Genomic DNA, 22,606 nt, shown 5'->3' on the forward strand with positions numbered 1-22,606 from the left:
CGGCTTTCTCTTTTACATTGTTTCTGTGTTTCTTATTTAATAAGATGGTTGGTTACATCTACAGTCATTTGTGTTTAGAATACAATTCTAAATTCTTTTTTCCAGTTCAAGTCATATATGATGTGCTACACAGATCCTAAGTTTATTCTGGCTATCACTGTACCCTCTGTACACATCATTGAACTCAGTTTTTAGGGACTAGAATTGCTCTAAAACATTTATATTTTAGAAATTTATCATGCACTGTATCTCTTTTTATTCTTCCATATTCATCACACATATGTACTTGTGTGGCCCCTGAGAGATGGAATTCTGGAAGGAAGGCAAGATAATGTGTGTGCCTATTAGTCTTCTCACTGTTGTAAGTTTGGGTGAAAACATTGCTGCTGTGTCAAACTATCCTATGTTTCTGTGTGTATTAAAATATGTATACTTAATATTCATATATAATAAATATATACTAATACATAATATGTAAACATATATATAATATATGACTATGTAAGCATATATTTTCAAGGTGGTGGTGGTGCACACCTTTAATCCCAGCACTCGGGAGGCAGAACCAGGCAGATTTCTGTGAGTTCAAGAGCAGCCTGGTCTACAGAGTGAGCTCCAGGACAGGCACCAAAAATACACGAAGAAACCCTGTCTTGAAAAAACAAAACAAAACAAAAAAAGTATATATAATATAGTATGTATACTGTGTATAAAATTAAATAGCTTCATCTTTTTAAATGAGTTCTTTCTGCCATACTTACACATGGTATGTTTTATTATTTGTTATAATATTGTGTTAGAATCACTAAATACCATATTTTAATGTAGTAAAATGAAACATTGGTAACTTTGAAATAAAAGGATTACTATGGAATAATAATTTTTGTTGAAGCAGTTATTTCTACCTCTCTTAAAATAGATTGTTTTGTTCGTGATAACAATTTAAGGTTTTTATGAAGTAAAATACCACTGAAGAGGTATAGAAATATAATGTTATATTCTTTAACATTTCAAAATGAGAAAACATAATAAAATTTTATATAGCATATTTACACAAGTAATGCAATGAATACAACACATGCTTTACTTAAGGTAATATAAAAATGGTGCCTTGTATTAGCAATTATTATATATTATATTTAGAGAAGATAAAATATGAAATGCTCTGTTGCTTGGGCTACATTGATCTATTCTGGTCTTTTATCTTACCTCACCAAATTCAGCATTTTCACAAACGTAAGTCTCATAGTACTGTGAGAACTCAGGGGCATGGTCATTAATATTAAAAACTTGTACATATACAGGAGCTGAAGAGATCTGTTGTACATTGTCTGAAAAGTAAAGACATAGCATGCAATTAGTTATATCTCTATATAAAAACCATGCAAAAATTGAATTGGAAGCTAGTTGTATACTGTTATATTTACCTGAGGACAACTAAGGGTGGGAACTATATAATCCATACATTTATCAGTCATAGAGGCTCTAGAAAACCACTTAGAATTATAGATTGCCTGAGCTCCTAACATAACTGAAAGTCCTTTATAAGGCCATAGCAAAACATCACTCTGTTACACTAAAATTAAGTCATAACTTATAAAGTGTAAATGAATACTCAGTACAGAATGCACATACAAAGACACATACCATTAAAAGGAAATAAAACTTTAAAATTATAGAAATAAGGTATATTAAACAATGATCTTTAAAATGTCTTTGTATCTTAAAATGAACTATTACTTTTAGTGGGTTTTTGGGGGGGTGAATGAGCATTTATTTTCCTTATATTTCCATATCACATTTCATAATCAAAGGCAGTTATAGCAGCAACCCAAACAGGAAAACAATCTGGAGGGGGAGCTGATGAAGAGTCCATGGAGTAACGCTGCTTACTATCTTGATCTTCCTTGAATTATTAGCCTGATTTCTTATAACACTAAGTTCTGTAGAATAATGATTTTGTACACTGGTTTAATAAAACACAGACTGGACAATAGCCAGGCAGGAAGTATAGGTGGGATAAGCAGACAAGGAGAATGTCTTTGGGGAAGAAGAAGGCTGAGTGAAGAGATACCAGCCTGTTTTCCAGGGAGCTGCATGTAATGGCACATAAGTAAATCCACAAAACATGTGGCAACATGTAGATTAGCAGAAATGGTCTGAGTTTAAGTGTAAGAGCTAGTCAGTGGCAGGCTTGAGCTAATGGCTGAGCAGTTGTAATTAATATAAACTTCTGAGTGATTATTTTATAAGCAGGCCACAGGACTGTGGGGGCTTGTCAGGACCTACAGAAAAACTTTCAGCTACAAATGGTGCCAAAACTTGGTACCTAAAATCTGAGAAAGCTTAAAACAAAAGAAAGATTCTAAAACAAAGCTAAAAAAAGCTTCCCAGTTGTGTCTCTCAGGACAGCCGTGAGCTACAGTATAGCACATTTGCCGTGTCCTGTGGCCTTGAGTGCAGCATGGCAGATTTCCACCGTGGTACACAGTGGCATCTCCAAGCCACACAGTGCACTGCATTGCAACAGATTTAGCTTTTGCTAGTACAGAAAAAAAGAGGTTTCTGGGCTATAAGCTGCTTTAATAGAAGCATAAACCCACTGCCTCAGCAGACAGCATGGTTCCCAGAGTTGGCAGTGAATTATCTCCACCATGTTGAAAAGCAGAGATGGGTGGAGTCAGCAGCCAAAACTGTTGCTTCAGTACTAGCCACTGCAGTTTAAAGCAATAGATTCACAATAAGACAGATTCAGATGGAATGAGACTTTAAATGATTTACAGTGTGTGTAAAAATGTACATAGGCTTGGAAGAGAGAAGAAAATGAATACAGACAGTTATATAAAGAAATAGTTTTTAAAATAAAGTCTTTAAAGAGACAGTAAAGATAATATAAAAAGCCACATAAAGATGGATATTATACAGAGAGTCTGGATTATATTGTCTTTGGGATTTTTAACTGCAGAGAGACATTTGATTGTAAAAACTGCTGAGTTAAATCAATACGAATATTTAAAGGTATCTTGATTTCAAAACTTATGTCTAAGGATATGTTGCTTTGGGAAAGAGGCTCTGATTTTGTTTCTACAGAAGATGAGAGCCTGTGGAATGCTTCCAGACTAATATGGTTTGACCTGCCAAGACCCCCTGAAAGGTTTCCAATGACACCATGGCCGAGATCAACATCTAAAATCAACTTCAAGGCAATTGGTTCAGATAATGAAGCCTCACAGACTACTCCAGTCAGGACTTGACCATAATTCTTAATTTTCTCAGGGTCTCCCAAAAATTGCCAGAGCCCTCATCTAGCAGGAAGTAGTATGACCTATGCCTGAAATTTCATAGTCTATTATGGAGATTAATTTAAAGGCTGCGTTTTTTAAAACTGTATCTTTAAAAAAAATGACAGAGAAAATTTGCCTTCACTTTGCCTACTAATAATAAGTGCCAGGCTGTTAAAATGTATCATTGTAAAAATTTTCCACAAGGGATGCTAAACAGCCCTATGTTGTGCCATTATTTTATACAATAACTATTAAAAATAATTTGTAAACAGTTTCTTCAACTTATAATTAACCATTGCATGGATGAGATCTTACTAGTGATCAGAGTATATACCTTAAAAATATTTGCAGAGCTAAAGAAAAATCCGCTCTTGAGATCACAAATTGCTTCTGAAAAAACACAAATTGGAGATTCTTCTAAATACCTAGGATATAAGATAGTTTTACAAAAATTTAATCACAGAGTGAAGAAAGTTGAGGAGACACATTATGAACTATTAATGATTTTCTTTCTTTTTTTTCTTTCTTTCTTTTTTGGTGTGTGTGTGTTTTATTTTTTTTTTTTGTTTGTTTGTTTGTTTGTTTTTTTCAAGACAGGGTTTCTCTGTGTATCTTTTGAAGCGTAACTTGAAACTCACTCTGTAGACCAGGCTGGCTTCCAACTCACAGAGATCTGCCTTCATCTGGCTCCAGTGTGCTGGGATTAAAATACTGTATGACAACTGGCTGGCTTAATGACTTTCAAAAATTGCCAGAAGATAGCAATTGGCTACAGCACACAATTGGATTAACTTCTAAAGAACTAAAAAAAAAAATAGTTCAAACCATATAATGAGATGAGGCCTTAAATAGTCCAAGATAATTATTACCTGAGGCTGAATAGGAATTGGCTTTGGTGGAAAAGTAATTACAGTATGTATTTGAGAATCCTTTGGATTCAGAACCTGATTGTATTCTTTTGTTTTGCTTTGTTTTGTTTTATTTTTGAGATAGGGTTCCTCAGTGCAGTTTTGGTACCTGTCCTGGATCTTGCTCTGTAGACCAGGCTGGCCTTGAACTCACAGAGATCTGCCTGGCGCTGTCTCCCATGTGCTGGGATTAAGGTGTGCATCAACACTTCCCAGCCATTGATTGTATTCTTGTTATGGTAATTTCTATGCTTTCTCCTACAAGACTTTTTATACGGAGAGAAGATAATATCTTAGAATGAATACGTTTGCCACAAAAACAGAGTAAAAATTAAAGGCCTATGTAGAAAGGTTTCTGAATTGATTTTGAAACAAAAATTAAGGCTTCAACAATGAGCAGAAATAGACCCACCAGGAATTGTGGTGCCTTCTCCTAATACTTAAATTGCCTCCAAATAGACAGAAAATCAACATGGTTTAAGAGTTTGCACTAATTTCTTGGGAGATATTAGCAACAGATATCCCAGAAGCAAGAAACTTCAGTTTATGACAAGAACTGATTGAATTTTTCCTTTCTTAGTATGAGAAACACCTGTAACATGAATCTTAATAGTCTTATTTATAAAAAAATAAAACTCAGGAACCAGGTATTGGGGTAAATTCTGAAAGATCAGAGAAGCAAAACAAGCCACAGCTAATCTCGCCTCACCAACTTTTCAGCCAATCCTGTTTCTTCAAACTGGAAGCCTCTGAGTCCTCATCTGAATGGATCTCAGCTGAACTGCTGCTAGAAGCCTAAAAGCTTAACCAGGCTAGCTAGGCTAGTTCCTGGTCCTCATGCCTTATATGCCTTCCTGCTTTCTGCCATCACTTCCTGAGATTAAATGCATGTGTCTTTCCAAAGCAAGACATGAGGTCTTAAGTGCTGGGATTAAAGGTGTGTGTTACCATGCCTGGCTGTTTCTAGTGTGGCTTTGAACTCACAGAGATCTGGATGCATCTCTGCCTTCAGAATGCTAGGATTAAAAGCATGTGTTACCACTGCCTAGCCTCTATCTAGTAGATATTCAGTTCTCAGACCCCCAGATAAGTTTATTGGGGTGTATAATAACCAACCACTAACACCAATTTCTAAAATACCTCATTTCATAAAGTTGCAAAAAAGTAAGAAAAGGCAAGTTATAAGTCAGGAAACTTAAGTAATATGGCTCAAAACCCTGATGATTCTGTTCAAAATTAAGAATTATGTGCTATACTCATGGTACTATTAGATGTTCCCCAAACTTTTAATATAAGAACTGATTTTCAATATATTTGAATATTTTTACATATTTAAACCACTGGATATATCCTGAAGTTGATTCATAATTAACCTTCCTATTTATTCAATTACAAGAAATAATCAAAAATAGAAATCATCTCTCGTATATAAAACTTATCAGATCCTATACTGGTTACAAGGCCCTCTAGCACAACATACAGATAAAATTGATCTGGTATTGGTAGCAAATATGCTAGTAGCTTCAGAATTTCATAAGTAATACCATGTTATTTGCAAGGGATTAAAGAAAGAGGTTTTTTTATGACTTGGTAACAAGCAAAGGAAATGTCCTACTTGTTCTTTGTGTAACCAAACACCACCACCTGTAGGAAGTAATGTAAAATATTCTCAAAGAAATTAAATTTGGCAAATGTATGTGTTTCATTTTGCAAGTTTGTTTGTTTGTTTGTTTTTTCGAGACAGGGCTTCCCTGTGTAGCTTTGTGCCTTTTCTGGAACTCATGTGGAAGCCCAGTCTGGCCTCGAACTCACAGCTCTGCCTCCCGAGTGCTGGGATTAAAGGCGTGCACCACCACCGCCCGGCTTCATTTTGCAAAGTTTGAAAAATTAAAATATGTGCACCGTACCCTAGATACATAGTCAGGATTCCATGGGCTACTGCATTGAGTTATGAAAAGGCTGATTCTGTTATTATACAATTATTAGACCTTATAGCCACCATGGGAGTATCTGTACAAATTAAGACTGACAATGATCTAGCATATGTCTCTAGTAAAATGAAACATTTTTTTCATATTACAATATAAAGCATATTACAGGTATACTACACAATCTTATAGGATAAGTATTTATATAAAGATCTATCACTCTTTCAAAGATATGCTTGATAAACAGAAAAGGGTAATAACATTCCCCAGAGATAGATTGAACAATTATTTATTAACTTTAATTTTCTTAATGATAATGAACAAGGAATGACAGCTATGGAGAGACATTGGATAGTTGAAAAAACTGCTGAATTAAATTATCATGTACACTTTAAAGATGTGTTGACCTCTGAATGAAAAACAAGATATGTGTTACATTGTGGAAGAGGTTTTTCTTTTGTTTCCACGGGAAAAGAAAAGCTATGGAAACCATCAAAATTGATAAAGATTAGATTTGAACAAGAGAAATTTCTTGATTAGGAGAGGTGATAGTTCATCAAACAGCCTGGCCCTTCACTCTAAACTTATAAGACTAAAATAAATCAGATATCACCTGCCAAAATTGGAAACTCCCCAAAGTTAGGATTGGACCATGGTTTTCTTTCTGTGTTTTCTGAGGAATAAAAGGATCCAATTAAGGAATCAGAAGATGATTGGACAAATGAGACATCTGAAGTAAAAGAGTGAATCATCCAGAGAAAATGTCCCAAGAGAGTAAATTGGCCTAATGGTGTAGCACATTTCTAACTGGATAACATTTCATAAATCTTCCCAAATGTTTGTTTCTGCTATATTCTAAAGACAAGTAATGCAAATGATCTTTCTGTAGTCTCAATTCAATTAATAATTAAATCTGTCTTTCGATTTGAACTGTGGCTCCCTCCTTCTCTAAACCTAATCATGCTTATTAAAGGAGAATCTGAAATCTCTGTCTTATGTAAACTGGTATGGGACAGAAAAAAAAAATAAAATTAAGGGACTATTCTGTTGCCACCAATCTCATAATTCCTTGGTTTTGTTTTGACTATTTAAAACTTGTCTTAAGATATAAATATTATTTAATAATGTATAATATATATATATATATATATATATATATATATATATATATATATATACCTTCTTTTGCAGTATTAATGGTCATATGGAGTACTAGTTAATTCTAGAAATAGACCATCTAGTTTCTTGTACATGATTTCAGGCTTGATTCTGAAACTGTTAACTAGGAATTAAACTTATATACCACAGTTGTGTTTAATAGACTATGGTCCATAAACCTCTCTAGGATCTGCTGCATATTACATTTAAAGTGTTTAAGTTTTCTTCAGTGAGCCATTTCCTTCCTATTAGCCACCTTTGATGTCTCCAAAATGATGATGGGACTCCACAATGACAATTTTACCTGGATTGTGATAATGTCATTAAGCTGATAAACACCATCCAAAAATGAACATTCAATTACAAATTACTCAAAACAATTTCAAAGTGATTGATTACATGAGACTGTTCACCTACATGGACTACACTACCCAGGAATTCAGATAAGCGCTGCACTTTCCCAACACACAGAAAAGGTAAAATAGCTAGGTCTCCCAGGAATTGACCATTATCTTAAAATTTTCAGTGTCCTTTAAAATACGTTCACCCCCAGACAACAGGAAGTAATTTTAAGAACATTACATCCACATTCCCAAGAAGTGGAATGGGTAGATTTTGTCATTCCATGAATTACAGATGATTATCATTGCTTAGGGTGTATTGTTTTCAAGTTTTTATTGGTCATATTCAGAAAGGAAACTAAGTAAAGGTGATTAGATTCAGGAATATAATTCTGAAAAGAAAAAAAAGGATATAGTGATATAAAGATAAAAGGGTAGATTATTCAATATACTTTCAAACTAAAAAAAGCAACTAATAGTCTTAAATGTTTTATATTTGTGTGGATTTTTATATTTGATACAAATTTATGGTTATTTTTGTTATACTGCATATATGTTTCCACCCTCATTTAAGGTATTTTTGTGTATTGATACAAATTAAAAGGTTATTTTTGCTATACTGTATATATAATATATAATATATATATTTTCTACTCTTATTTAAGATAGTTTTGTATATTGACACAAATTTATGTTTATTTTTGTTTTAATATACTATATATGTTTCTACACTTGTAGTGTACCTATGTAGCTCATTTTAAAATGTAATGTAAAGTTCTAGTCTTTAAAGGCTACTATTACAAACTTTTAAAAATAATTATGAAATGTACTTTAGCAGTTAGTTATATATAACAATAAAGTCTGTGGCCATTTTAGGTATATTTTCAAGGTCAAACAGATATATTTCAGATAGGTAGATGGCTTTGAAACACTTCAGAGACATACAAAATATGGCATTTAAGATGTTTTAAATACATGTCTTTTCATGACAGTGAGGTATGTCTACTTCTGTCACAACCAATTTACTTCAAAATAAGATGATGAGTATAGAAGAATCTCCATATGGAGTTTGGTTTCATTGTGACAAACTTATTAAATGGGAAAGAACTTACCCTTGTCTTGATTGCTTACAGTTTGCTGTCCAAATTGGACAAGCATGATAGGACAGAAGGTGACAGCCAAACATTGCCAATACAAGATAGGACAGGTCCTCAAAATTCTGGCTTCACCAAAAAGTCTGTCAGATATTCTAGGTCTCTAGGGCAAAGATAGATGTTTCAGTGTTCAAGAGGGAACTTGAATGACTGTCCAGGCATCCAAATGTCACTGTCTTTTCTATAATGTTGGAACTTGTTGGCTCCACACTTTCTGTTTATTAAGGTAATATTATACCCTTCTTAGGTCTTTAATGAGGTTGAAGACAGTTTCCCTTGTTAGTAAATTCAGAAAGGAAACTCACAAAAAAGTATAAAGTGTATAAGTTTGAGAGCCATAAAAGCTTAAATTGTTTATCTAAAATATTGAGGTTGAAAATGATAATTTTGGAATGATAATACAAGTTAGGATAGAAAGTGAATTAGGTACAAAATTTTATACAATGTTTGCTCCATTTTCTGTCCTGTCTTTGAAATAAGATAGGATTTCACTTTTTTTAAACTCCATTATCTACCATAACTTATCCAAAAGATGACACAGATAATGGATTATTTTCTTTGAATTTGCCAGATGTAAATGGACTGGACATTGAAAATATAATTCTTACCCAATAATTGTTTTATTGTATATAGTTTTACTGAGTTGGAGCTAAAACCTTTCATTTGTATGTAAACAAAATGGGAACATGTTGTGGGATATTTAGATCACACTCAGACACTCCCAAGACTGCCAATAAAGTTTACTTTGAATCAGAGGGCAGAGCTAGATACTAGCTGACCAAAATTAGCCATTGGTATTTGGGGAAACTGAGCACATACAGAAAGACACAGGAAGCAGTATAGAAGGGTTTAAAGATTTTGGCCCTTTTGGATTGAGGAAAATAGAGAGAGGGTCACTGGTTGCTTTTCCATCATTTCTCTGATCTATCAATTTCTTAACCTGATATCTGACTCTGAGTTTTTATTGGTAAACAATAAATACTTCAAATATGTAAATGTTGAACTAGTGGTTTGAATGAGCAGTGACTTTCTTACAATTTAATGATTTGTGTTAATGTTGATTCTACTTGACAGTACTTAAATTTACCTTCCTCATATCTTTAAATTAAAAAAAAACAACTAAAACAATTTTGCTAGAGCTTTTCCTTATTATCAGCAATCATTAGATTAAAAAAATACTTATTGAATAAATAATTTTTTTTACCAAATATGCTTTTGTTAATTCTATTATTTTTTATTTATAAAAATTAGAGCATTTTGATACTACAAATACTGACTATAGGGCCAGTTACATAGCTCATTAAACAAGTAGGACTACCACCAAGTCTGAAGACCTGACATCTATACCTCAAATTAATTTAGTAATAAGAGAGAATAAATTCTCTCTTTATTTTTTACCTCTTGATATGCATCAATATATGCATATGTGTGCTCACAAACATATATACACATATAACAAATAAATCAATATAAATAAAAACACTGTCTAGAGTTTATAAAGATCCTTCCTAATCATTTATTTTTACTGCACCTAGCGTAAAAAAAATAAATTATTTATTTTATTCTCATCATGTATGACAAAAGCTTGAAGTGACTTATTTCTAGTGTTTTGATTACAATCCTTATAACCTGAAAGTTATTGCACAAAGAAATCTCTTTTTAAAATTATAATTTTTCTCTTGAACTGACTTGATTTATTTTTCACAGTGGCTTTGCAGAGTGTCATAACAAGCCTCTTCATGTTTCTAACATGGAAAATCTTGGCATTTTCTGTCTGCCAAAACCAGTCATTATAATATTTCTGTTATCTTTTTCCATTTATTTAATCAAAAATTCAAAATCTAAGACCAAAGGCATCTGCCTTGCTTTAATATATAATTAACATATTGATAAAAAAAAGAACACATATGCTAAATTGGTTCTCCAATCTAAAATGCCAAATATTAACTAAAAGTAGTGAGTTATAAGACAGGCATATTCTTTGAGTCTTAACAAATGTTAAGAAAATCACAAACATTATTGTTAATTATCTATAAAATAAATGATATGGAAGATACAATATTTTTATATGCAATTTTAATCTTTCATGTGCTACACTATGTTCATTGACTAAATAAAATTATTTTGGCAAGTTATATATATATATATATATATATATATATATATATATATAAATTTTATCTTTAATTAATACAATTGATCAGATAATGATTAATTCACAATTTAATGGGCAAAAGCAAGCAACAAACAGGTACAATTAGATCTATTTTTATAATAAGAAAAGACATAATCTGCCTATTTCTGAATGATAAGAAAGCAGGGGAACAAAGAACTGGTCACTGGTGATTAATATATGGCTGTCTGAAAGCAGGAACTGTGAGCACAATTTCTAGATAAGTTCATGTTCTTGGTACATACGGATAACCAATAAATGTTCATTGAGTGTTTCACATTCTACAACATAATCAGATTGAAACAATATTCATATCAAATGTGCTTTGCCACTAATGTACAAAAATAGTTCTATTTCATTCAAAAATAGGATAAGGTAGAGACATTTGTATTCAGCTTTTACATATTATCTACAAATGTATAAATAGTCTAATCTGTTAAAGTTAAAAAGAAATGACCTATAATTTCACTCCGTGGCTTAACTCTTTGCACATTTGTGAAACAAAGTTAAAATATTACTTTAGTAAATGGCAAATTTAGGAGGCAATATCTAGTCAGTAGCATTATAACAATCTTTTCATATGAACATGATTTTTGAATGTACATTTTCTTTTCATTAAACATGCCATTTAAGAATAAAATGGAGAATATATGCTAAAAGTTATAAAACATCTCTTAATTTTTATTGTCAATATAGATATTTCACTATCAAAAACCATAATGACACATTGCTGTATAATAAATACATTTTAATTTCAAAGTTGTTTTCCATTATTCTGTGTGTTTTATTAATCTTTGTTTTTTTATTAAGCCTATAATTGTTTTTTTCTGTTTTTTTTTTTTTTTTTTGAGATAGGGTTTCTTTGTGTAATTTTCATGCCTGTCCTGGATCTTACTCTATAGATGAGACTGACCTTGATCTCACAGAGATCCACCTGGCTATGCCTCCTTAGTTGTAAGATTAAAGGTGTGTGCCAATGCCACCCGCCATAATTGTTAAATAAGAAAAAAACAGAATTTACTAGTGGAAGCTTGAATTATAGTGAACAGCTACTAACTTAAAATAAATGACCTACATATGTAAAGTTATGTACTTTTTTTTATTTTAATTTCTACAACATTTAACATATATAAATCTCTAATATCAAAATTACATAGTTGTTCACACATAGCAGTTAACTGTGGGACTGGTTTATCAGGACTTACATGCTTCTGTAGCTGTGACACTCAGGTTGTACCAAGCACTGACCTCCCTGTCAAGGAGGTTAGTGGTAATTATTGTTCCATTGTCACTGATATGGAACATTTTGCTTCCAGTGAGTGAATATCTGCACCAAAAGAAAAAGAGATATAAAACAGATATTAGGAACCTTTTCAATCTACTAATCCTTCATTTGGGGTAGACATATTGATGATGAATTTAATTTACTATTATTGAAAAGTAGATGGCATACAAATTATTTCACGGAAAAGTCTGAAAATGTTGTCTCAAATATACAACAAAAGAAAACTTTAAGGCACTCATATTTTCTCTGCTTGAGATTGATTAATAATAAAAATGACGAGTAATATCTGGGGCTTAGATGGCATCTTATTGCAAACAGATTCGTGAACACTTTCCAGAAACATACATGAGATTTGTTATTATTATGTTGCAGAGATGAGTTTATTTTAAACTTGAGTTGACATTTTTCAAAAAATAGTATACTAATAGGAGGCTTGGTGTTCAAGAGAAGTTTAAAACAGGAAGTAGAGAGAATGGCACTTTAGAAGAGTTAATTTTATATTCATTTACTGAGAAATATTTAGATACATTTACTTAAACATCTACAAGTGGTACATTTTTGATTAAATAAATTTTCAAAAAATAAATCAGCACTTTAGTGTTTTATTTTATTTAACATCAAATTCTGTTTCTATAAAATACCATTCTAGACAAAGACTATTAAAAGCTTAGTGAGAAATGATTTTTTTCATAAATTAATGAGTCTGCTAGTAATTAGGAACTAAAGCCAATATCAAATAAATTCATCAACATTCCATAGATTAAATTAGAAATAAAAACAGATGTAGGACTATGCTGTTTTGTAAACTGGATGCCATAGGGTCCACCTCCATTTTTCATGACCTCACTAGCACTAAGTGGTCGGCTATGTTTCTGTTTTCCTCTTGTTGAGTAGGGCTTAAGTTCTATTAGAGAGCTTTGGTTACCACCAAGATATGTGTGCCACTCCTTCACCATTATCATTATTCTGCCATGTTGTTTGTTGTTGTGGTAGCCACAGAAAAGTATAGTCCTTACCCCTCATAAGGGAAACTTCTCTTTGCAACAGATATAGAACATTACAGAAAATCACAACCAATCACAGAGCCCTATCCCAGTGCATATTGCTACAAAACACTCCCACACCTCATGGAATCTTGCTGATGAAGGAGCAGAAATATTATAGGAGTCAAAGGGTCAGAAAAAAGTTTTGTGAGATTGTTTTTGCCAGTAATGTCAGAAGCTACAGTCTTGAAATCTCATCTTCCTGACTATGGAAACATGAGCTCACCAGGGACAACATCAGTTTATATGCCAAAGCAGATGTGAAAATCCTAAGGAGATTTCAACCCTACATAAAAAATTGCAGGTAACTAAAGAATCCTGAGGATGGGTGAAATAATCTTATGCAGGGAGGAACACAGAAAGTGATATCAAATATCAAATAGTCAACTGTGAAAACATGTATACAAGTATACATGTACACAATATGTATAGATATACATATGTATATACATATATTCATGTGACAACAATTAATAAAAACAGAGATCATGGATTTGAAAGAGAAAAAAGAAGTTATATATGAATGGAAAAATAGTATAATTATATTACAATCACAAAAATAATATAAGAATAAAGCCATTCAAATTAAGCTAGATAACAAGGAGAACCCTAAGAGGGATGCAAGGATCACCATGGGAAAAGGAAATAGATGAGATCTCCTGAGTAAACTTGGGGCAAGGCAGGGCAATAGAGGGTAGGGGATGGGGCATGAGAACATAAGAGAACAGGATGGTCAAGCTGGAACAGGGACAGAGTGGGAGAGCAATGAATGAGGTATTGTGATACAGGTAGACATCAGACATCATGGAGATAAGAAGAAACCTTGTATTAGGAAAGTTTCCAGGAATCCAGAAGAATGACCCCAGCTTAGACTACTAGCAATAGTGGAAAGGGTGCCTGCACTGGCCTACCCAGGTCAAGATTGATGAATACTCTAAATGTCATCATAGAGCCTTCTTCCAGTAAACGATGGAAGCAAAGGCAGAGGTCCACAGTCAAGCTGAGCTCCAGTAAGTCAGTCGTAGAGAGGGAGAAGAGGAATTCTATGAGCTAGTGGCATCAAGGTCATGATGTGTAAATCTACAGAGACAACCAAACCAAGCTAGTGGGAACTCATGAGCATTAGACCAACAGCTGTGGAGTCTGCATGGGAGTGGACTAAGCCCTCTGCATAAGAGAAACAGTTGTGTAGCTTGTTCTGTTTAAGAGGCACCTGGATGTGGGAGCAGGATCTAACCTTGATGCATAAGATGGCTTTTGGAGTCTATTACCTATGGTGGGACACCTTGCACACCCTTGATGCAGGGGGAGAGGCTTGGGCCTGCCTCAACTCAATGTACCAGGCTTTGCTGACTCCCCATGAGAGATCTTACCTTTGTGGAAGAGGGGATGGTTGGCTGAGTTGAGGGGAAGGCAGGTGGGGAGCAGGAGGAGGGATGAGAGTGGGATTTGTGGTTAGTATGTAAAATGAATGAAAATTTGCTTAATAAAGAAAAATGAGAAAAAATTAGGTAAGCACAGATACACAGTGCTTACTCTCTCCATTGTTTCCCCAGAAATCCTTGTCTTCATGCATTTATGCCAATTGTTTTCTAGTCCATAATCAGAAGATATTTATTCTTAGCCTGGAGTTGAGTTGAAAATTTCAATATGTTTTTCCTTTTATGTTAGCTTATAGTATTTCTTAGAAAAGATTACACACAGCAATCCTGGACATCCTAGATTGCTGAATCTCAACTTTCTGTTCATGAGCCCTCTGGTAGTCAGCCTTTCATAAGGGTCACACAACAGATATCCTGAATATCTGCAATTTATGTTACAATTTGTAGGATTACAAAAATTACTGATATGAAGTATCAACAAAAATAATTTTATGGTTGAGAGTCAGCACAACATTAGGAACTATATTAAAGGGTCATAGCTTAAAGAAGGTTAAGAACCACTGGCTTAGAACTCATACTGCTGCCCAAGGTCATTATAAAACCCACAGCAATCTTCTTGTCTCAGATGTCTAGCCACTGATGTTACATGCATAGGCCATCAGGCTTGACTGTTATCTTGTTTTATAAATAGGAAACAAAGTCATAAAATTAATCAATAGTAAGACATTGTGTTCTTTTGACATTCATTATTAACTTCGAAGTAACAAATATAATTGGTAATTTCTCACGGATCAATGAATTTATATTTTGAAACAATGTTCACTCTAAAGAGCTGTTACAAGATAATCTTCATGTAGAATCATCTGAAAATCTTTAAATCCAGTTTTGTTTCAATGCTTGAGAAATCTATCTAATTTCTTTAAGGAAACCATAATTACAAGAAGATGTCACCAGTTTCTCCAGGATGTTTATGTTCATTTTCATGATCCAGCCTAAAGTTCTTCACTGCATTTCACTGTTGTGTTTCCTTACTTGCCACCATACTTTTTCAACGTCTTTTATTTTAATTACTTTTTTATGTGGGAAAAAAACAAACTTTTATATCAACTATTTTTAACTTTTACAATTTTTTGCATGATTAATTTTACTCATTTCATGCTGTTTTAACTACATCTTGAGTCTCTCCTCTTATAAGTAATGTTTTTACATATTGAAGTTCATTAAAATACTAGTTGTTTGTTTCAATAAAATGTCTTGTGTCTTTTTTGTCATTTTCTCAAGATCAAAAAATAATTGTTATACATTTTGGTCAAGAATAACCCAAACATGGTGTTTCATTTTCACAGTATCATATCAATGGTACATGGTACTGACCCTGTCTTTCCAATGGTGATTGTATGTATACTTGAGTACTTGATTAGGCCAGTGTCTGCTAATTTCTTCATTAGAAGATTCTTTTCCTCTATTTTTTTTTAAAGAACTCTTGAAAATAATTTGAAACCATCTGATTTCTTCTCAATCACCCAGCAGTTTTTCAACAAGTCTGTAAAGGCAGAGGTGTTTGATATGCCCAGAGGAATTAATGATGATTTCTATTCTTTTAATCATATGTATCCAAATGACCACATTACTATAAATAATGACATGGCTCTTTATATATATTGGTTTCATTTCATAAATAAGTTTTTACAATGATCATCCATGGATATCTATTTTCCTGTGGAACATTTCCACGTGAATATTGAAAGATAATCATGCAAAGAAGACATTGAAGATTAATTATAATGAAGGTGCCAAGCCAACACCATAGTCCTCCCCTAAGACTCCTGCATTATCTCTGTTCTCTCTTTTTTAGCTTTATACATTAGTTTATTGACAAAGACATTTATTTTATTATCATTATTTAAAAGTATGTGTGAGTTTGTATGTGTGTGTTTGTGCACACATGCCTACATTAACTTGAGCATGCACAACCTGCGAGTAGAAGTCAGAGGACAACTTTCATGACTTAGGTCTTTTCTTCTGCCATCAAAATACCATGCACATAACTTAATCAAATCATCTTCAGCATGGCAAAAAACAATTTGTTCCCCATCACTGGTCATCTTACTGCCTCACAGTATATATATTTCTTTAACCTTAATGTACAGGTAGAGTAACATTACAATTACAGACCAAAAACCATGTTAGGGAAACAACCATGGAAAAATTTAGTTTGTAGAATGCATTACTCAGATGCAAATGTTCTCTGTCTGAAAGGGACTCATATACTCAATGCTGTCTAAGTATCAGTAGAATGATGGTTTCTTTCTTTTGAGATCATAAATGAAGTATGCTATAAAATTCTTCATATGTTTTTGTGTCAAAGCTAGTATGTATATATATATATAATGTATATTTCAGATATACATACATACATACACACATACACACACACACACACATATTGTTTTCTGATGAAACAAAATACAGTAATCTGGGATACAGGAACATAATCTCATCTAAAAATGTACTCTCCTGGGGTACATCTATTGCTCTGAAGCCTATCATAGAGATAAGACCTTGCTTTTTTTGACTCCTGGTGCCCTGATAATCATAACTTGCTGTGGTTTTTAGAAACATCACTTCAATATCTAAGTATACCTGCACTTGATACTGTTCTCCCTGTGTGTTCCTCGTGGTTTTTACATAATACAAACTATATCAGATCAAGGTATACTTTTGTCTTTTGCTTGCCTGTACCTCTAGAGTAACTATGTTCCAACAATATTCTGTTCAAAAAAAATTGTGCAATGGCTCAACATGTCTTTTGAGACAATTCTCAGCACAGATTATGTTTTAACTACTCTTGGGCAATTGTCTTCTCAGGAATATTTTAGGTGGTTGTAGTGGGTAGCCATTCCAGCTTTGATCTGGAAGTTCCAACCCCCATTGAGACTCTGGCAACTGTCACGCCTATCACGCGGGGCCAGGGGAGACACCTGGAGACCCGAGATCTGGATGGGCCAGCGCTCTCTCTGTTCTGGGACCCTTGATGGTGGAGGTAGACTGAGCAGAGCTCCAGAGAACACCACTGGACTTTGATACACTTTTCCCAGACCCCACAACCTACCTTTCCCTATTTTGTAAGTTACCCACTAAATAAATCTTCCTTTTAACTACGTGGAGTGGGCTTAATAATTTCACCAATAGGTGGTTGGATTAGAGCAAGAATCTGCTGTGGGATAATGCTTTTGTACACTGGTTTAATAAAACACTGATTGGCCAGTAGCCAGGCAGGAAGTATAAGTGGGATTAGCAGACAAGAGAAATCTGGGAAGAGGAAGGCTGAGTCAGGAGACACCAGCCTGCTCTCCAGAGAGCAGCATGTAATGGCACACAGGTAAAGCCATGGAACATATGGCAACATATAGATTAGCAGAAATGTGTTTAGTTTAAATGTAAGAGCTAGTCAGTAGGAATCCTGAACTAATGGCCAAGGAATTTTAATTAATAGAAGCCTCTGTGTGTTTACTTGGAGGATGCGAGCCTGAGAGATTTGTCCCAACTGCCCGCAGGCTGGGACACAGGACAACTTCAGCTACAAGGATCTGCTAATTCCTTCCAGTAAGCTCCATTACAATCACAAGTTATTATCTCAATCTTAAATTATGTGTTCAGAAATTAAAAACACATTATTTGCTTCTCATTTGTTATGTATTATTTATTTTACTTGACTATTGTGCAGGACAGAATTTCTAACACTAGGTTTTCTTGGAATACTCAAAGAAAACATACTCATCTTCTTCCCAGTTAAGGGAAACAATGTCATTAAATCTGCATTTGAAAGGCAACATCCTAAGAAAAGCTATAAAAAAGAAAGAAAATAATATCTGTATGTATGAACACCACACAAGAACTTCTGGGTATAAAAAGATCCGTCAAAATTAGATGAGTTCTCAGGCTCCAAATTAATATGTGCAAGATTATGTAGTTGCCTGGATATGGCCTAGGAAAAGTTAGCTGGCAGGGGAAATTGGTGAAAGTAAATATATAAACTATTGAGTTTTATGTTCATCTAAGTTATATCTTGTTTTGGGGAAAAACAATAGCAAAATAACAACTAAAACTAGGCTTTTTTTTAAAAAAGGACATATTTGTTTCTCTATGCAAAGATGAAAATTTATCTCACCAATTTTAATATCACTTCTGTCTTTCATATTCCTAGGAAACTAATTTTTAAAAGTATTTTTACTTTAATAGTATTCATATGAGTTATATATTGATCAGCATTATTTAGGCTCTGAAATGGTATATTCAAGAGTATCTTTCCCCACATATCTATTGCTCAGCTAAGATAGCAGAGGGGACAGCAAGATGGCTAAGTTGGTCAAAGCTTCTGTCTCAAAGACTGAAAATCTGAGTTCAATCTCTAGGAAAAACATGAGCAAAGGAAAGAACCAACTCACAGGTGCTTTTCTCTGAGTTTACCACACACCTAACTTGACCAAGCACAAATTTATTCACACATAGTTGTGTCATGCACACACACACACACACACACACACACACACACACACACACACACACACACACCAGCAAACATTTGTATCTCAGAGCCAGGAAGATGGATCAGTGGAACAGCACATACTGTTCAATCATAAGGACCATGTGAAAATCTTGGGTTGTCATCTTATGAGCCTGTAATCGTAATATTGATTGTGGATTGTGGATGACAGATGTACTTATGATGCTTGCTGGCTTCCAACATAGTCCCATGTTCAGTGAAAGACACTGTTTCATAGGAACAATTCAGAAGATAATAAAATAGTACCAAAACATGGTGTCCTCTGACCTCCACATATGCACATATCACACACCCTTTTGCACACACACACACACACATACACACACACACACACACACAAGTGTACTGAGCTGAATTTTAGGTGAGGATTGTCTATTCTTGAATATTTTTCACCTTAACTGTTTCAATGCATTTGGAACACAGAATATTTAAACTTGTTTATTATTTTTATTTTATTTTTTGACAGGTCCGTTAAATAATGAATAAGATCCAAGATACAAAAGTCTTGTTTTGTATTTTGAATGGACATTATTTCATGCCAACCTCTTCAGTCATGTATTAACATAAGTAAATCTAAAAACCTACCTTATAGGAGACTGTCTTCGATCTGTGTCTATAGCAGATACTGTTCCTACCATTGATCCATATGGCATTTCTTCAGGAATTCCAAATATATAATATGGTAATAGGAAAACAGGAGGTTCATCTTCATCTTCCACTTGAACTTTAATGTAGGTTGAGGAGGCATTTTCATGGGCTGGCGCAAGTTCCTCATCAACATGGCAGTTTTTAACTTTAGCTCTAATGCCATAATGGCTCTGGTTCTCAAAATCAATTTTCTACAAATAAATGCAGTGTGTCCAGAAGAAATAATTTCAGTTAACCCAGATTAATTTAGAAAACCCTAACTTACTTATTTCTTAATTCTTTTCCTCCACGTTTCATTTTATTGTATGAAAATTAGTTGGTTACAGCCATTAATCAGGTATGAAAATTAGAATTTTTTCAGACCACTACCAAAAGCTTATTTGAAATAACTATACTTTAATTTAGAAATATAATTTTATATTTATAGTCTTAGTTTACAAAGTTGAGAATTACTATCTTATTAGTTCTAAATTAGTTTTCATTTGAAATAATTTTGAGGACACATGTAAATTAAGAAGTCCTTTAAAAATCTACATTGCTTATCTCTAAATTATTTGTATTTCCAAGCTACATATCATGATTTCTCAGTTCAATTATTAGTGAAACAAACAATAATAAATGATTACAAATAATATGTGTATTTTACTAGATTTTGCACTATTCTTTAAAGAAAATGATTTAAATATTTGTACCTTTCTTAGTATAATTATACCTTCTTGAGTCTCATTATCAGTGATGATGCCAAATGTTTGTGAATCATCCTCTTCAATGCTGTAGTCCATTTCTGCATTCTCTCCTATGTCATCATCATAGGCCATAATTTTTCCTATAGATGTACCACTGGGTGCAGACTCAGATACAGTGAAGCGGTAGAAACCTTTGCAAGCAAAATTTAAGTTATTTATGATAAACTTTTATCATATGAAGCTTCCAGCTTTATCATATTTTCATTGTGCTCCTAGGCAAACCCATGTCTTTCATGCTAGCCACATTCTCTGTATTTTAATATGTCTTTTATCTCTCTTAGATATGTACATATATGTTCAATATCTTCCCCTTTAATTAGAAATTTAAGAATTTTTTAACATCTATTTAATTATCAGAATTTTCTCCAAAATGCATCCTACTGTTATGCCTACTTTAAATTTATATTTACGCATTTCTTCTCAACACTATTAATTTTTATTATATCCTAATGTCAAACCTAATTAAGTTTGTTAAAAATAATTTTTTAATTTTGCATGAACAATTTTTGATATCTGATGTTACAAATAAATTTTAAGTATAAAATTAGACTGAACACAAATGATTGAGCTTTAAATATAATAGTATAATTCTGATACTTTGATCTTGAATTGCAAAACCATAATAGAAACAGAAATTTTAATCCACAAAAGATGGAAAGTTAATATAGTAATAGTTTAACAGTATTGGAGATGATAATCATCTTATTGAATGGTCATAAAAATTATGGCAGATGACTTAGAAAAAATCTGATGTAACTATAAAATACATGTATGTGTTTCTTTACTTTTTGAGAAATGACATGAATAAATGTCATAAAGAAAGATACTGTTATTGTAGTAGTATTTATGATGTGCACTGAGAGATAGGAATGGTCTTTTATGTTAATATTCTAAGAACAGTAATTTGGAAAATGAAAAAAATTATATAGAATGAAATTAAATAAAAATTATATAGAATGAAATTAAATAAAGCTTCATATAATAGATGTTTGTTCTATTATGAGTTTCCTCAAATCATTTCACAAATGTTTTTTTGGAAATTTTGTATTGTTTTAAACATAAAAATTACTAGTTAAATATTCCTGATATTATATCACTTTATTTTTAGAGAAAAGTAACCATTTGTATACAGGTGCTTCTTTCATTTAAAAAAAAAACCTGCGATATTTAAAATTAAAATAATGACTTGCTATCATACATTTAAAAGAAGTTTGTGGGGACTGAAAAATAGATCAAAGGTTAATTGCTCTGACTGCTCTTTCAGCTCCTATATCAGGGTGTCCACAAATATCTGTAATCCAAGTTCCAGGGGATTCTGGAACACATCCAAAAGGCATACTCAGGCACATACATTGCTGTGGGATAATGCTTTTGTATACTGGTTTAATACAATGCTGATTGGCCAGTAGCCAGGCAGAAAGTATAGGTGGGATAAGCAGACAAGGAGAATTCTGGGAAGAAGAAAGCTGATTCAGGAGATGCCAGCCTGCCATACAGGGAGCAGCATGCAATGGCACACAGGTAAAGTCATAGAACCATGTTGCAACATATAGATTAACAAGAATGGACTGAGTTTAAGTGTAAGAGCTAGTCAGTAGGAATCCTAAGCTAATGGATGAGCAAGCAGTTGTAATTAATATAAGCCTCTGTCTGTTTACTTGGGGGATGCTAGTGGGAGAGATTTGTCTCAACTACTGGCAGGCTGGGACACAGAACAACTTCCAACTACAATTGGCACCCAAATTCGGGTAAGAGTTTCCACTTAAAACCTGAGAAAAGCCTTTAAAAAAAGATTCTAAACTGGAGCTAAAAAACAGCTTCCTAGTGTGTCTCTCAGGTCAGCCACAGCCTGCAGGCTTGAGCTACTATGTGACTGACGGGTTCATGGTGTACAGGCTTGACCTGCAGCATGGCAGATTCCTGCCACAGAGCACAGAGGTGCCTCCAAGCACAGCGTGGCGCATGGTGGATTTGGCCTTTTCTATTACA

The 22,606-nt window shown here is 33.4% G+C and overlaps 1 protein-coding gene across 3 annotated transcripts in view; it reads right to left on the reverse strand.

The window, feature by feature from the left end:
• Positions 1 to 22,606, reverse strand: part of Cdh19 (cadherin 19) — a 139,547-nt gene that overhangs the window by 25,829 nt on the left and 91,112 nt on the right. For all 3 annotated transcript variants that reach the window (XM_076547210.1, XM_042257950.2, XM_042257951.2), the window contains exons 6-9: positions 20,564 to 20,748; positions 19,809 to 20,062; positions 12,152 to 12,273; positions 1,210 to 1,331 (exon numbers count right to left, since the gene is read on the reverse strand). In XM_076547210.1, the coding sequence (XP_076403325.1) occupies positions 1,210 to 1,331; positions 12,152 to 12,273; positions 19,809 to 20,062; positions 20,564 to 20,748 (683 nt within the window). The remainder of the gene's footprint in view (positions 1 to 1,209; positions 1,332 to 12,151; positions 12,274 to 19,808; positions 20,063 to 20,563; positions 20,749 to 22,606) is intronic.

Source organism: Peromyscus maniculatus, chromosome 11 (assembly GCF_049852395.1).
Source record: "Peromyscus maniculatus bairdii isolate BWxNUB_F1_BW_parent chromosome 11, HU_Pman_BW_mat_3.1, whole genome shotgun sequence".
Classification (NCBI taxonomy): Eukaryota; Metazoa; Chordata; class Mammalia; order Rodentia; family Cricetidae; genus Peromyscus; species Peromyscus maniculatus.